Genomic DNA, 14,194 nt, shown 5'->3' with positions numbered 1-14,194 from the left:
GGAGAAAGCTTCACTGGAGTCAAGGTGGGAGCCAACTTCTCGACACTCCTCTCGAGGACATGGCTCCTCTAAGTCAAGGCAGGCTCGGTCTCAGCCTTCTTATGTGGAGTTGCTGTCTGACACTGATGAGGAACGCTCATGGGACTCTGAGGAGGATCCAAGGTAATTTTCAGAGGATAGGTCCTTTGGCATCCCCTCTGAACCCCTCCCCTCCACTTGAAAGTCTCCTCCAGAGAGCCTTTTGTTTCCCTCTTTTCTAAAGGAAATAGCTGAGGTTATTCCATTTAATTTGGAGTACGAGCCCAGGGCTAAGATGCTTGAGGTCCTGGACTTCCAAGTCTCCTCCTAGGGAGGCTGTGACTGTCCCTCTCCACAAGGCACTCAAGGAAGTCCTCAGTCAGAATTGGGAGTCCCCTCTGTCAGTCCCTGTCCTGACGAAGAAGATCGACAATATGTATTGGATCCACAGTATACCTGGTTTTGATAGGCCCCAGTTGCCTCACAATTCCATGGTGCCCTCAAAAGAGCCAGGAGTTCTACAGACTATGCCTTGGTGCCCCCAGTTAGCAGGTCACAGCTCGGCAGATGTTGAGATTGTTGGACCACATGACTACCACAGTGTATGTTACACCCATGACACATATTCGCATGAGATCAGCTCAATGGACCCTGGCTTCTCAGTGGTATCAAGCCACAAGGAGTCTGGAAGATGTCATCCAAATGTCCCCAGAACTCGTACACTCTCTTCAGTGGTGGACAATTTGATCCAATTTGACTCTGGGACTCCCATTCCAAATTCCTCAACCTCAAAAGGTGCTGACGGATGCATCTCTCCTGGGTTGAGGAGCTCATGTGAATGGACTTCACACTCAAGCTTGGTTCACTCAGGAAACAGATCTTCAGATCAATCTCCTGGAACTCCGGGGGGGATATAGAATGCTCTAAAGGCTTTCAGGGATCAGCTGTCTCGCCAAATTATGCTCATTCAAATGGACAAGCAGGGAGGCATCAGATCATCACAGCCTCTGTGTCAGGAGGCCATCCGGATGTGGCACTGGGCTCATCAACACAGCATGTTCCTTCAGTCCACTTATCTGACGGGCAAAAACAACAGTCTGGCTGACAGGCTGAGCAGGGTTATGGAACTGCATGAGTGGTCTCGCCATATGGGTGTTGCCTGTGAGATAGTCCAAGCGTGGAGCAACTCCTCAGTGGATCTCTTTGCCACTCGCATGAATCACAAAGTCCCTCAGTTCTGTTCCAGAACTTCAGGCCCACAACAGACTAGCATCAGATGCCTTCGTCCTGCATTGGGGTACAGGTCTTCCGTATGCGTATCCTCCCATTCCTCTTGTGGGGAAGACTTTATTGAAACTCAAGCAAGACTACGGGACCATAATCTTAATCGCAGCTTATTGGCCACTGCCGATATGGTTCACTCTTCTTCTGGAGTTATCCTCCGAACAACCACTCCCACGCAAAACGAGGGATCTCTTCTGCATCCCAGCCTTCAATCTCTGGCTATCACAGCCTGGATGTTGAGAGCCTAGAATTTGCTTCCTTGGATCTTTCTGAAGGTGTCTTCCAGGTCTTGCTGCATAGGCAGTCGGTGGCCCAACTGTTTGGGGAGGCTAAAGGGGGTGGAGTTAGGGGTGGGGCCAGGGGTGGAGCTTAAATCCATAATTGTCTGATAACACACAGAAAAATAAATAAAAATAAGTCACAATACTTTTTATTAAATTTAGATATTAGATATGTATCATATGTCAAAGAATAAAGTGGTTGCTCAACGCATATTCTAACCACAATCACTGAGCTGCAAAACACTATGCACAACTTTGTGCAAAAACACACTCAGAACCTTACTGTACCATAAATATTACACTGGGCAGAACCTAATACACCAATATACCACCCATACGGAAAATGCAGACTGTCAACAATATGAAACAAGGGATCATATCATCACAATTCTCATGTAGAGCCACAAAACACCCTAATTCATGTTTAATGTGGGATAAAATGCCATAAATAAGTAAATAAATATAAACTTTTAATGTTGAGCACCTGATTCTCAAAGTGGACATATTCCAAACACTATAATGAAAATAAAATGATCTTTTCTACCTTTGTAGTCTGGTGACGTTTTCTGATCATGCTGGTCCAGTATCCGATTCTGTTGCTATCTGTGCTCAGTGCAGGTCAGGAAGTCGTCATCCTTAAATATCTCCCTGGCAACCCAGGACACCTCTAGCCAATCCCCCCCCCCCCCCTCCCCAGCTCTCCCAGCAGTAAGCTAAACAAACCATAAACCAATTTCTACAATTGGTTACACAAGGCTAGAGGGCTTTCACTGCAGCTCCTGCTGTGAGGAACAATTTAAACCTCTCAGAGCACAGCAGGGGAGGCTTAGCCTGTCCAAGCCTCTTATACCGGGCGCCTATGTCTTGCTGTCTTCCAGGAAAGATTCCAGTAAGTGATGTCACTCATTTAAATGGAGGAGGATTGCCATCTTATGTGAGGGCAAGGCCCTAGATCCTATTTCTTGCCCTACACAGACTCTGCTTGAATACCTTCTACACATTTCCAAGTGTGGGGCCAACTCTGTAAAGGTCCACCTCAGTGCAATTAGTGCTTATCAACGTATAAAGGGTAAGCCCATCTCTGGAAAGCCTTTAGTTGTTCATGCAAGGTTTGCTTCAAAGCCCCCTGTCAAACCTCCACCTTTGTCATGAGATCTCAATGTCGTTCTCGCCCAGCTGATGAGAGCTCCTTTTGAGCCACTGAATTCCTGCCATCTGAAGTACTTGACCTGGAAAGTCATCTTTTTGGTGGCTGTTATTTCAGCTCGTAGAGTCAGTGAGCTTCAGGCCTTAATGGTGGATGTACCTTATACTAAGTTCTTGCTGAAGGTCGTTTTGGAGTTTCATCTGAACCATTCAATTGCCTTGCCAACATTCTTTCCCCGACCTCGTACCCATCCTGGCGAGCATTGGCCTATTACATGGAGCGGACAAGGCCCCATAGACAGTCCGCCCAACATTTTTCTATTGATCCCAATAGGATGGGGGTCACCATCAGGGAAACGCAGTATCTCTAATTGGCTGGCAGATTGCATTTCTTTCACTTATGCCCATGCCGGGCTAACCCTGAAGAGTCATGTCACGGCTCACAATGTTAGAGCCATGGTTGTGTCAGAAGCCCACTTGCAGTCAGCCTCCATTGAAGAAATTTGCAAGGCTGCGACGTCTTCAGTCCACACTTTCACAGCTCATTACTGCTTTGAGCAGAATACCCAATGAGACAGTTGGTTTGGGCAGACAGTGTTGCAGAATCTGTTTGGGGTCTAAAATCCAACTCCACCCCCTTATTCCCATTTTATTCTTTTCCAGGCTGCATTCTCACTCAGTTTGTATACAGTTTCAGTATAATCTGAGTTATGTCCTCATCATTGCGAGGTCCAATTGACCAGTGTTTGTTGTTCTGTGAGCCCGGATGCTAGGGATATCCCAATTGTGAGAATTGATGGCCTACTTGTTCTCGGAGAAAACGAAGATACTTACCTATAGCAGGTATTCTCCGAGGACATCAGACCTTATATTCTCAGTAACCGTCCCAGCTCCCCTAAGAGTTGTATCCTATTTTTTCTTTTTTTATGCTGTAGTATTTAACTGCAGTAACCGTGCTCTCTCAGCAGGCGGGAAGGCACTCATGCATGCATGGTGGAGTGTCTCACGCTCCACTAAGCTCTTTTAAGCTTGTCATAAGCTCCGGATCAGCAACACAGCACTGCATTACCCAATTGTGAGAATATAAGGTCTGCTGTCCTTGGAGAATACCTGCTACAGGTAAGTATCTTCGCTTTCCTCCAGGAACATATCCAAACCTTCTTTGAACCTCACTATGTTACACCTTAATATCTTCCGGCAGCAAACTCTGCAGCTTAGTTGTGCACTGAAACATTTTGTTTCATTTTATTAAGTTGTATGCCTCCTTATCTCACAAACATGTACTAAAGGGCATAGTTATCAATGTGGGGTGCTGTTAAGAAATGCCTTTTTTTTTTTTTTTTTAATGAGGAATTCCTAGATACCATAATACAAAAGAAAACAATCCATAATGCATAAAGGAAAAATTATCGTACTCAAGCACACATCAATGGGAGCACAAAGTGTTAATTTTCACAGACTTAAAGGAAAACCATACTCATCAGTACATTACTACTACATAATATATTCCCTTACATTTTTGTCACTGCTGGTTGTTTAATAAAAAAAATTTCAAGTGAACTGGATCAAAGAAAAGTGTTACCCTTAAAAACTAGAGACCTTTCTCCTCATAGCGGATCCAGTTTCTCCCCTTCTGTGGTTGTTTTTTGTGTTGCACACTTAAAAACTAATCATAAATTGCATGAAAAGAAGCTCCCATTTCAACCGTACAGATTTTTTAAATGAAAGGGAAAGGGGATGGGATTTGATATACTGCTTTTCTGTGATTACCATCAAAGTGGTTTACACATTATATATAGGTACTTATTTTATACCTGGGGCAATGAAGGGTTAAGTGATTTGCCCAGAGTCACAACGAGCTGCAGTGAGAATCGAACTCTGTTTCCCTTGTTCTCAAGCCGCTACACTAAACATTAGAGGACAACTCCAACAAGAAATCGCTTACGCTTTATCTGTGTAGACATTGCTACATCAGACAACATCCAGATCAGGGAAGCTCTCAATAAAAACCAAAGTAACTTGGAGAGTAGCACAGTGTTGGACCTCACACTGGGATGTCTCCCAAATTTTAGTAAGATCAAATTCAGGGTCTGCTCCAAGCACATCAAATACTTCAACTTCAGAACCCTGAGAATTATTTTTATGGCAAATAGAGATTTGATAATATCATAGAATCAGCATTAGACATTGACTAACACTTCCTTTTTAAATATTTATAAAACAAAATCTCAGCAGACAAAAATGAGCAAAAGAAAAAATCCACAGTCAGATTCTTAGACCTATGGAAATTTTCCAAAGCCTTTGGACATGAAACTGGGAGCAGAATAGCATTTCCAGAAGTAAGAGCCAGAAGAGTCTTAACTGATGCATCCCCAGTACCAACTACTCAGTGGGAGACCCGCCCTTGGAGTTGTTAAAGGAAGTTGGAGGTAGGGGTGGGGTAAGTGGACCTCCTCAGAAACATCTGAGTTATAATCATTGGAGTAGATAACATTTTAGCAAAGCATAGTCTAATTTTGCACATTTGTCCATCAACCTAAAAGGTGACGTGCCAGTTGTGTTGGGGATCTCACTTTTATTCTTTGTTCCCCCCCCCCCCCCCCATATTTAAGATAGTAAAAAGTAAGAGGAAACAAAAACAAAAGTAAACAAATCCATCGGTAAATACTGATCAACAAAACAGAGAGCATCTTTCGGGCAAAATAACCAGACTCTTTCTGGCTCCAAAGGGGCCAAATGTGCCCCTTTGGTCATACCCCTGCGGCCGCACTCCAAAAACACTTCCACATTAAAAAAAAAAAAAACAATTTTCTGGTAGGGTCCCTCCCCAGTGGTGTCAGGGAAGTCCCTACTCTAGATTGCCCCACCTATGCCAGATCTCTGCAGCCTATACACACGAAGCTCCAAAGCTTCTGTAAATGCTTCCACACTAAAAAGTGCTATTTTACCACAGGTCCCATTGGTACTATTGGTATTAATACAAACAAAAACAGTAAATAACCACCATTAATAAAACACAGAAGTATCCAATGCTATTCGTCTACTAACACATAGTAAGTACAACGGATGGGCGGTAATCGTTAGAGGCATGCCCAGCCTTTCTTCTGGCAGTTACCATACTGAAAAGTGATTTACTACATGTTAAGACTATCCACAGTTACAGTGTCTGTGCTCCAGACTGCATAAGTGACAGCAAGCAGTACATTCCGTGCGCTAACTGCCATGTTTCAGTTCACACCTATTCTGATCCCCAAATCCAGCAAGTTCCCACCCCCTAATACAGCCTGCAGTTTATACTCCCTAGGAGAATTCTGCATAAAAGTTTTGAAACTTCTACATACAGTATTTAAAAATTCTGCATTGTTTATTTTTAGGGGGGTTTTTTTGCACAGACTTTCCCCAACATAAGGCCTGACATTCCCTCCTGCCTTTTCTTCCTCAGGCTCCAGCCTCCTCAGTTCCATCTCTCACTCCAACTAAAGTTCTCTCTCCCTTTAATTCTCAGCAAGGCCTCTAATTCTGTCCCCCAAAGTCTTCTCCTGCATGCTGTACCCCACCTCTCGTTCTCCCCCCACCACCCAGCACACTACCCATTTTCTCCTCTCCCCAGCTGTTATTCTGTCTCCCACACACCCTCAAGCTTTATTTCCACCCCCCCCCCCATGGTACGCACTCAGCTTTGTCTGCCCTGCCCTCGCCCCCCCCCCCCCCCCGTCAAATCCCCATGGTATTTTCTCAGATTTTGCTGCCCCTTCCCCAGAGCATATTCACCTTGCTCTGCCTCTTCTCACCCCCCCCCCCCCCCATGCATGCTTTGAAAGTGCTTATTTGGGCCAGCCCTTTACAGTAGAGGCTAAGGGAGTGATCCACCTTAATCCCCCATTTCTCATTTCACCCTCCAAATTGCAAATAAAGATTGCAGCCTCTGTATATAATTAGCAGCATTTATACATGTAAGTTTATAAAATAGCTGGCATACATGTGTAAATGCCAACATATATACATGTAAGTTGTAAAATGCCAATTTGCATGTATCTCAACACTTAAAAGTGTAAGTTGCTGAGATTCCCCGAATCACTTTTTAAATGTATATTTTTGTAAAATGGCTGCTTCCTGCAACATGCCAGCAAATACATATGCACTCCTGCGTGTATTTTAGAATAAAGCTGTACTCCGGAAGACCATTTTCTACAGTACCACCGGAGATGTGCACATCCTAACCTGGATGTCTCAGCTCTAATCTCTATATTCTATCAAAAATAGACCTCTGTATTTGAATTTTTGGAAATCATTTGGCAAAGACCTAATAGGAGACTCTGGAGAAAATTAAAATGTTGTGAGATAAGAGACGACGCCCTTTTTTGGATTGGTAAAAGAGAAATCTGAGGAAAGGGGGAGTAGGAGGAGTAGGCTCTTGAACAACACCAGTAGGCGACGTAGATAGGAACAATCTCTTTATTTTATTTTATTTTATTTTATTTCACAGAAGTGCAATTGAATACGCTGAGCTTTTTTCCTGCATCGGCAGTGGATTACAATTGTAGCAGAAGCCTTGCTTTCATTCTCTTTGAGCTTAATATTCGTATATTTATATATCACAAGACTCCTGAAGAAGGCGTCTGTAGCGCCGAAACACGGCTGTGTTGAGTCGAGTGTATATTTAAATAAAGAGATTGTTCCTATCTACGTCGCCTACTGGTGTTGTTCAAGAGCCTACTCCTCCTACTCCCCCTTTCCTCAGATTCTACTTTTCGTAGGAATTTGTGTACCTCCACCCTTGTGGTGGTTTGGCTTGGTTGGTAAAAGAGAAAACAGAGTGGATTAAATAGTGCAACTTTCTCAGTAGAAAAATATACATCTAAATGAGTAAGGTGATCACATTTGCAGATGTCACAAAATCATTCAAAGGTGTTAAATCCCATGTGGATTATGAGAAGCTGCAAGAGGTCCTTCTAAGACTGGGCATCCAAACAGCAGAAGAAATTTAATGGAAACAAGTTGCAAAGTGATTTCACTTAGGGAAGAATAAGCCTAGCTAGAGCGACATGTTGTAAGGTTCCTCGTTAGGAGTCATAACCCAGGAAATGGAACTGGGTGTCATTGCAGTCAATATGATGAAATCTGCTTAGTATGTAGTGGCAGCCAAAAAAAAAAAAAGCAAACAGTGTTAAGAATTATATCAATAAATGAATAGATAATAAAACAGTATCATGGTGCCTTTGTATCGACTCCATGGTGCAATCACACCTTGGGTATTGTGTACGATTGCCGCCTCTCAAAGAAACAGCAGAATTTGAAAAGGAACAGAGAAGGGTGACTAAAATAATAAAGATCTTATGAAAAAATGCTAAAAAGGGCAAGGCTCTTCAGCTTTGAGAGCAGATGGTAGAGGAGAAATGTCTATCCTGAGCAAACCTAAATTATTTGCTCTTTGAAATAGTACAAAGACTAGGGGGACACGCCATGAAGTTACTAAGTAGTATATTTAAAACAAATAGGAGAAAACGTTTATATTTTTCACTCAACGCATAGTTAAGCTCTGGAACTTGTTGCTGGAAATTTAGGGGCCCTTTTACAGAGCGGCGGTAAGCCCAACGCGGGCTTACCGCTCGCTCTTGCGGAACTACCGCCAGCCCAACGCAGCCACCGGCTGTAGTCCCACCCCGAGTACACGGCATTTCCAAGGGACAAAGAAAACCCCCAGAAATGGCTTGCGCAGCGGTAACCTGGCGATAATCGGGCATCGGGTTAGCGCGGTAATTGCACCGGGTTAGCACGGGAGCCCTTATCGCCACCTTAGGGGCTGGCAGTAAGAGCTCCCCATTGCATGGCCATGCGGTAAGAGTTCTCTTACCGCATGGCCATGTGTGCCTGGGGTCTTATTACCTACCCGCTGTGATAAAAAGGACCCTGGCGCTTCCGCAGGGCCCTTTTTCCTGCAGCTTGGTAAAAGGACCCCTTAATGTACTGTAGCTCACTAGGTTTAGAATGTTTGGACAAGTTCCTGGAAGAAATGTCCATAGTTAAATTAGATGTGTGGGAAAGCCACAGCTTTTACCTGAGGCTAAATAGTAAGGAATCTAGCCACTGTTGACCTGGATTATTCTCTAGGACATACTGGGCTTGATGGGCCTTTTGGTCCGACCCAGCATGGCATTTCTTATTTTTATCAGTGTAATACTTTTTATTGAAATTATTTTTGTCAGCAAACACAATTACAGGTTTTCTTCCAGTATCAAAATACGTTAGGTCCTTAACCACCTTTTCTAAATATAAGATTGTGCTGGATTCTGATGCAGCAGAATATGGAGGACACCAGAGACTGGACCATAACACAGATTTCTTCACTGAAGCATTTTCATACAATAATCGTTCCTGTTCATTGATGGTAGGTTCAGTACTGGTTTTCATCTTGATACGTTAAGAAATTACCATGATGCATGTGGATTTCAGGCTATTTAGGAGAAACAATTTAAGAAACAAAAAGTCATTCTGGGACAAAAATATATATTTTCTGTTTCCTGTAGTGAAACAGTCCAATTTGTTTTAGCAAAGCCTACCATTCAGTCGAGACTATGGTCACCAGCAGACTTCCTTACCAGATTTCCTATAGAGGGAAAAACATCTCTAATGATGTACTTCTGATAAGTGAATTTGTGTAATAACCATGCAGAAGTAACAATATATAAGGAGAAAAAAAACACTCAAATATATACGCAATCAACCCAAAACAAAGAGTGAAAATAGCTCACTTAATTGAAAAATAAAACCATGGAGGAAAAAGGCCTCAGATGACTGCGGTAAACCAATCAAATAAACCCTATATCAGGGTGCAGGGCCGCCGAGAGACTGGGCCAGGCCCGGGACAAAGCCACCCCCGGGCCCCCCCCACCTGAGGTCGCCGGGCCCCCCAGCCACCGGGCCGGACCCTCTCTCCACCCCCGGGCCCTCTGCACTAACCTTAAGCGCCTCCCTCACCTTCGCAGCAAGCGCCGGCAGACCTCTCTTTCCTTCCGTGTCCCGCCCTCGCGGAAGTTACGTCAGGCGAGGGTGGGACACGGAAGGAAGGGGTGGTCTGCCGCTACTTGCTGCGAAGGTGTGGGAGGCGCTTAAGGTCAGTTCCGGGTGCGACGGAGGGCGGGCAGGCCGGACTGCGGCGGCGGTGCCGGGCCCGGGGAATTTTGTCCCCCCTGTCCCCCCCTCTCGGCGGCCCTGTCAGGGTGTCATGATATTTGAACCACAGTTCACAGTTTCTTTCGTTGCTCTAAAAAAAGCATCCCTAAAAATAATTCTCATTTTAAGTAAATTTTTGTGTTTACATTTTTTGTTAAGTTTTTGTTAATTCGTCATTACATAGATTTTTTAGCAGAATATGCTCATAAAAACAGCTTTCACTTATGAATGAAGTATTGCTAAACAGCTGAACTTAGCTTAAGGCAGTCCACAAAGATCCCAACAGAAACCCGCTTCACCTCTCGGCTTCTTCAAGGGGATTTAATTCACTGCCAGCTTAGCAACTCCATCCGTTGGGATCTTTGTGGACTGCCTTAAGCTAAGTTCTAGCAATACTTCATTCATAAGAAAAAGCTGGATTACTGACATGCTGCCTGTGCCATGGTCATGTTTAGTTCTCTAATAAGGGGAGAATTTTAGGTGCCGAGACTTATTTTAGGGAGAATTAACCCGTTACTGTCCAGTGTTCCATCAATCTGTTCCCATATGGCTTATTATAGGAACATTGGACACTAAAGGGTTAAGAATAAACAACTTTAACTACTACTGTACAAAGTTGTGCTGAGTTAGTCTATAGTGTCCTCCTCTGGTAATTAGAAAACAAGTCTTTCTAAATTTAATTCCCTCTCTTGTCTCGTACCACTTACGCTCTGTATATTGGATTGATGTATGATAACATTCAGAAATACTGTATAGTGTGCATCATTTGAACACTGGTTTTTATCCTTTTCTCTTTTCAGGTATACATTCCAAGCAGAGTGGCTATTGTGCTCCAAAATATGGACATACCAAACTGAATCTTATAGTCCTGAACAATTCAGACTCATTGCACTAGAAAGCAAAGCGTTCTAAAGTATAAATTTGTGGACAGTTAATATAGCTTATTGCACTTTAGATGACTGAAGTGGTACATAAATCGAGGATGATTTTCACAAAGTCACAGAATAAAAGAGTTAAAAATTCTTCGGTCTTAGAGGATGCAGGATAATTTGAAATAATTCAAATTAGCTGGTGTGGTTATCAGTTTCTTTGCTTCACCGCAGTATTTGCTATGCATTCAGTCATTTCTTGAGAGGAAGTATCATTTCAGTGTTCTTAAAGAAGAGAAGTATCAAATTGCAATACTCAAAAACTGCAAATTAAGGGGCCCTTAGGCGCCTACGCACGTCCAATTCACGTCAATACAGGCACACGTAGGCGCCTACGCACGTCCAATTCACGTCAATAAGGGCACGCGTAGGCGCCTACGCACGTCCAATTCACGTCAATACGGGCGCGCGTATGCGCCTACGCACGTCCAATTCACGTCAGCACGGGCGCGCGTAGGCGCCTACGCACGTCCAATTCACGTCAGCACGGGCGCGCGTAGGCGCCTACGCACGTCCAATTCACGTCAGCACGGGCGCGCGTAGGCGCCTACGCACGTCCAATTCACGTCAGCATGGGTGCGCGTAGGCGCCAACGTACGTCGGTTTGGAACTACCACCCAGCTACCGCAAGCCCCAGCTGGTAATTCCACTTTTTACTTGTGTCAGAAAATATTTTTTATTTTGTACCGCATGGCTATAACCAGGCGGTAATCGTCAGTGTACGCGCACTGACGACTACCACCCAGTTAACGTGTGAGACCTTACCGCTAAGTCGATGGGTGGCGGTAAGGTCTCAGACCCAAAATAGACGCGCGCCAATTTTTATTTTGCCGCACGCCCATTTTTGGCCAAAAACAAAAAAGGCCTTTTTTGCAGGCGCGCTGAAAAATTGACCTGCGTGCGTGCATCCAATACACGCTCCTCCAACAGCGCAGGCCATTTTTCAGCTCACCTTGGTAAAAGGACCCCTAATTTTGTCTTAGAGTATCCCCAGTGAATATGCTTGCACTATTGAATGCACATATATCATGTATGTTTCATTAGTGAGATCTGAAAAAAAGGATGGTTTTACAGCTCTTGGATTGCAGTTTGACACCTCTGTGTTAGAAAACCATGCAATTGTTTGATTGCAAAGAAACTTGGATAACAGCAAGCCTTCACTTTATTTGCCACATATCTGAAAAGATGAACATTGCTGCCATCTTCATCTCTCTGGAATTCCACAGCGGCAACTTAAATTCTGACAACAGAGTAACTCAGGAGGTTAGTTGGGTAGACTGCACCGCCTCTGCAATGAGCTTCCTGTTAAAGAACCTATTTGTCGTCAGCAACAACTTATGACTTGTTGACAGCTATTAAGTTTTAATAGTAAAGCTTTATTGGGGGACTAGGTTACATCACTGGAGCTGTAGTCCTCTCCCAGCTGCACCATAAAGGATGAAATGGAGTCATGATTTCAGGAGCCTAGAATGGTCTTTGAACTTAAAAATTTAGCAGTGTTAATGCAGTTCTATATTTAAAGTCAGATCCTCCTCATTTATGAATGGGGGAGTGGCCTAGTGGTAATGGAGGAGTGGCCTAGTGGTTAGGGTGGTGGACTTTGGTCCTGGGGAACTGAGGAACTGAGTTCGATTCCCACTTCAGGCACAGGCAGCTCCTTGTGACTCTGGGCAAGTCACTTAACCCTCTGTTGCCCCATGTAAGCCGCATTGAGCCTGCCATGAGTGGAAAAGCGCGGGGTACAAATGTAACAAAAAAATAAAATATATTTCTGTGAAAATGCGAAAAGCAGTAATTTTCATCGAAATAGAATCCTAAAATCATTCTGCAGGCTTCATATAGGTGCTCATTTTCAAAGCACCATAGACTTAGAAATGTACACATATGTAACTTTGTAAGTCTATGCGCTTTGAAAATGAGCCTCAGTGTGTACTTTATTGTACCAAAATAGCATAAAGTATAGGCAGAAAATCATTGTCCATTTTCCAAGCTTGTATGTAAACACTGAGAAACGCAGTTGTTATTTAAAATAGAAACATTTGCAGAACTTACAAAATACATATCATGTTTTTGAATTGTAAGGGGCGGGCACAACATAGGTACATGCTGTGCTGATTCCTCCTCTCTATTTTGATGTAAAGGCAGCCGTTATTATATAATTGCTTGCTTAATAAATGCCGTAAAGTGTGGCACAAAACAGTCCCTTAAATGAAGCACTTTTATTTGTCCTCTACAGCGGGTTTGTTTTTTATTTTGTAAGAAATGTCTTATTAATTGCGGGGTTGATTTTCAGCAAGATCCAGCCATTCCAGAGTTAGGTGGCTAAATCCTTTGGGCTTGAAGAGGGTAATTCTATAAACCATTCTCGCATCTAAAATGCTGTTTTATGCATATAAATAGGTTATAAAATTAAGCCACACCTAAAAATATGCATAGTGTATGCTGGTGCAGAGGGGCAAAGTCGGGCAATCATAAGCTGCACATGTATTTTATTTTTTTTTAAACTATCATTTACACTTGCTTATGAGCAGACGCAATGTTTGCATCTTGAATGTCAATGTTATTGATGGATTTTGTGCACATATTTTATAGTCACATAGGTGCTTGTGTGTCTTTATAAAATGACACCAAAAATGGTACCTTCCTGCTCACTTAACCTATGTGTTCTGTTATAAAATTAACCCCAAAGTGCATCCACGTTATCCAGCCTCCCCTGCCTAAATCTAAATCTGGCCCTGTAGATCCACTAAATGGCTATATTTTGGTGGTTCTCTGTATGGATTCCCTACAGTTAGGGGAAAAGGTTAGCCACTAATGATAATTTTCAGCACTGGCCAGCTAGCCCTGAGTTCATAGAAATGTGCCCTAAATCTAACTGACTAACCAGCTTATAATCGAACGAGAAAAACGCCCAAGTTCCGACCTAAATCGGGAGATGGGCGTTTTTCTCACAAAAACAAACAAAGCGGTATAATCGAAAGCCGAACTTTGGACGCTTTCAACTGCACTCCGTCGCGGATGCGGACAAAGTTGACGGGGGCGTGTCGGAGGCGTGGTGAAGGCGGAACTGGGGCGTGGTTATCGGGCGAACAGAGATGGGCGCCTTTCGCCGATAATGGATGCGTTTGTAGCTTGAATTTAGGGCACTTTTCCTGGACCCTGTTTTTTCACGAATAAGGCCCCAAAAAGTGCCCTAAATGACCAGATGACCCCCAGAGGGAGTCGGGGATGACCTCCCCTGACTCCCCCAGTGGTCACTAACCCCCTCCCACCACAAAAAAATGATGTTTCACAACTTTTTACTTTCACCCTCAAATGTCATACCCTCCTCCCAAGCAGCAGTATGCAGGTCCCTGGAGCAGT

The 14,194-nt window shown here is 43.7% G+C and overlaps 1 protein-coding gene across 1 annotated transcript in view; it reads left to right on the top strand.

The window, feature by feature from the left end:
- The window catches only part of LOC115458753 (1,4-alpha-glucan-branching enzyme-like), a gene marked incomplete at its 5' end in the record, with an annotated part of 86,022 nt that extends 74,895 nt beyond the window's left edge, over positions 1–11,127 (top strand). Inside the window, 2 exon segments of the mRNA XM_030188566.1 lie at positions 9,000–9,117; positions 10,703–11,127. Of these exon segments, the coding sequence (XP_030044426.1) occupies positions 9,000–9,117; positions 10,703–10,759 (175 nt within the window).
- Positions 11,128–14,194: the final 3,067 nt, after the last annotated feature.

Source organism: Microcaecilia unicolor, unplaced genomic scaffold, assembly GCF_901765095.1.
Source record: "Microcaecilia unicolor unplaced genomic scaffold, aMicUni1.1, whole genome shotgun sequence".
In the NCBI taxonomy this organism is placed as follows: Eukaryota; Metazoa; Chordata; class Amphibia; order Gymnophiona; family Siphonopidae; genus Microcaecilia; species Microcaecilia unicolor.
Note: the sequence above shows the minus strand (reverse complement) of the source record. Positions and strands in the feature narration are given on the sequence as shown.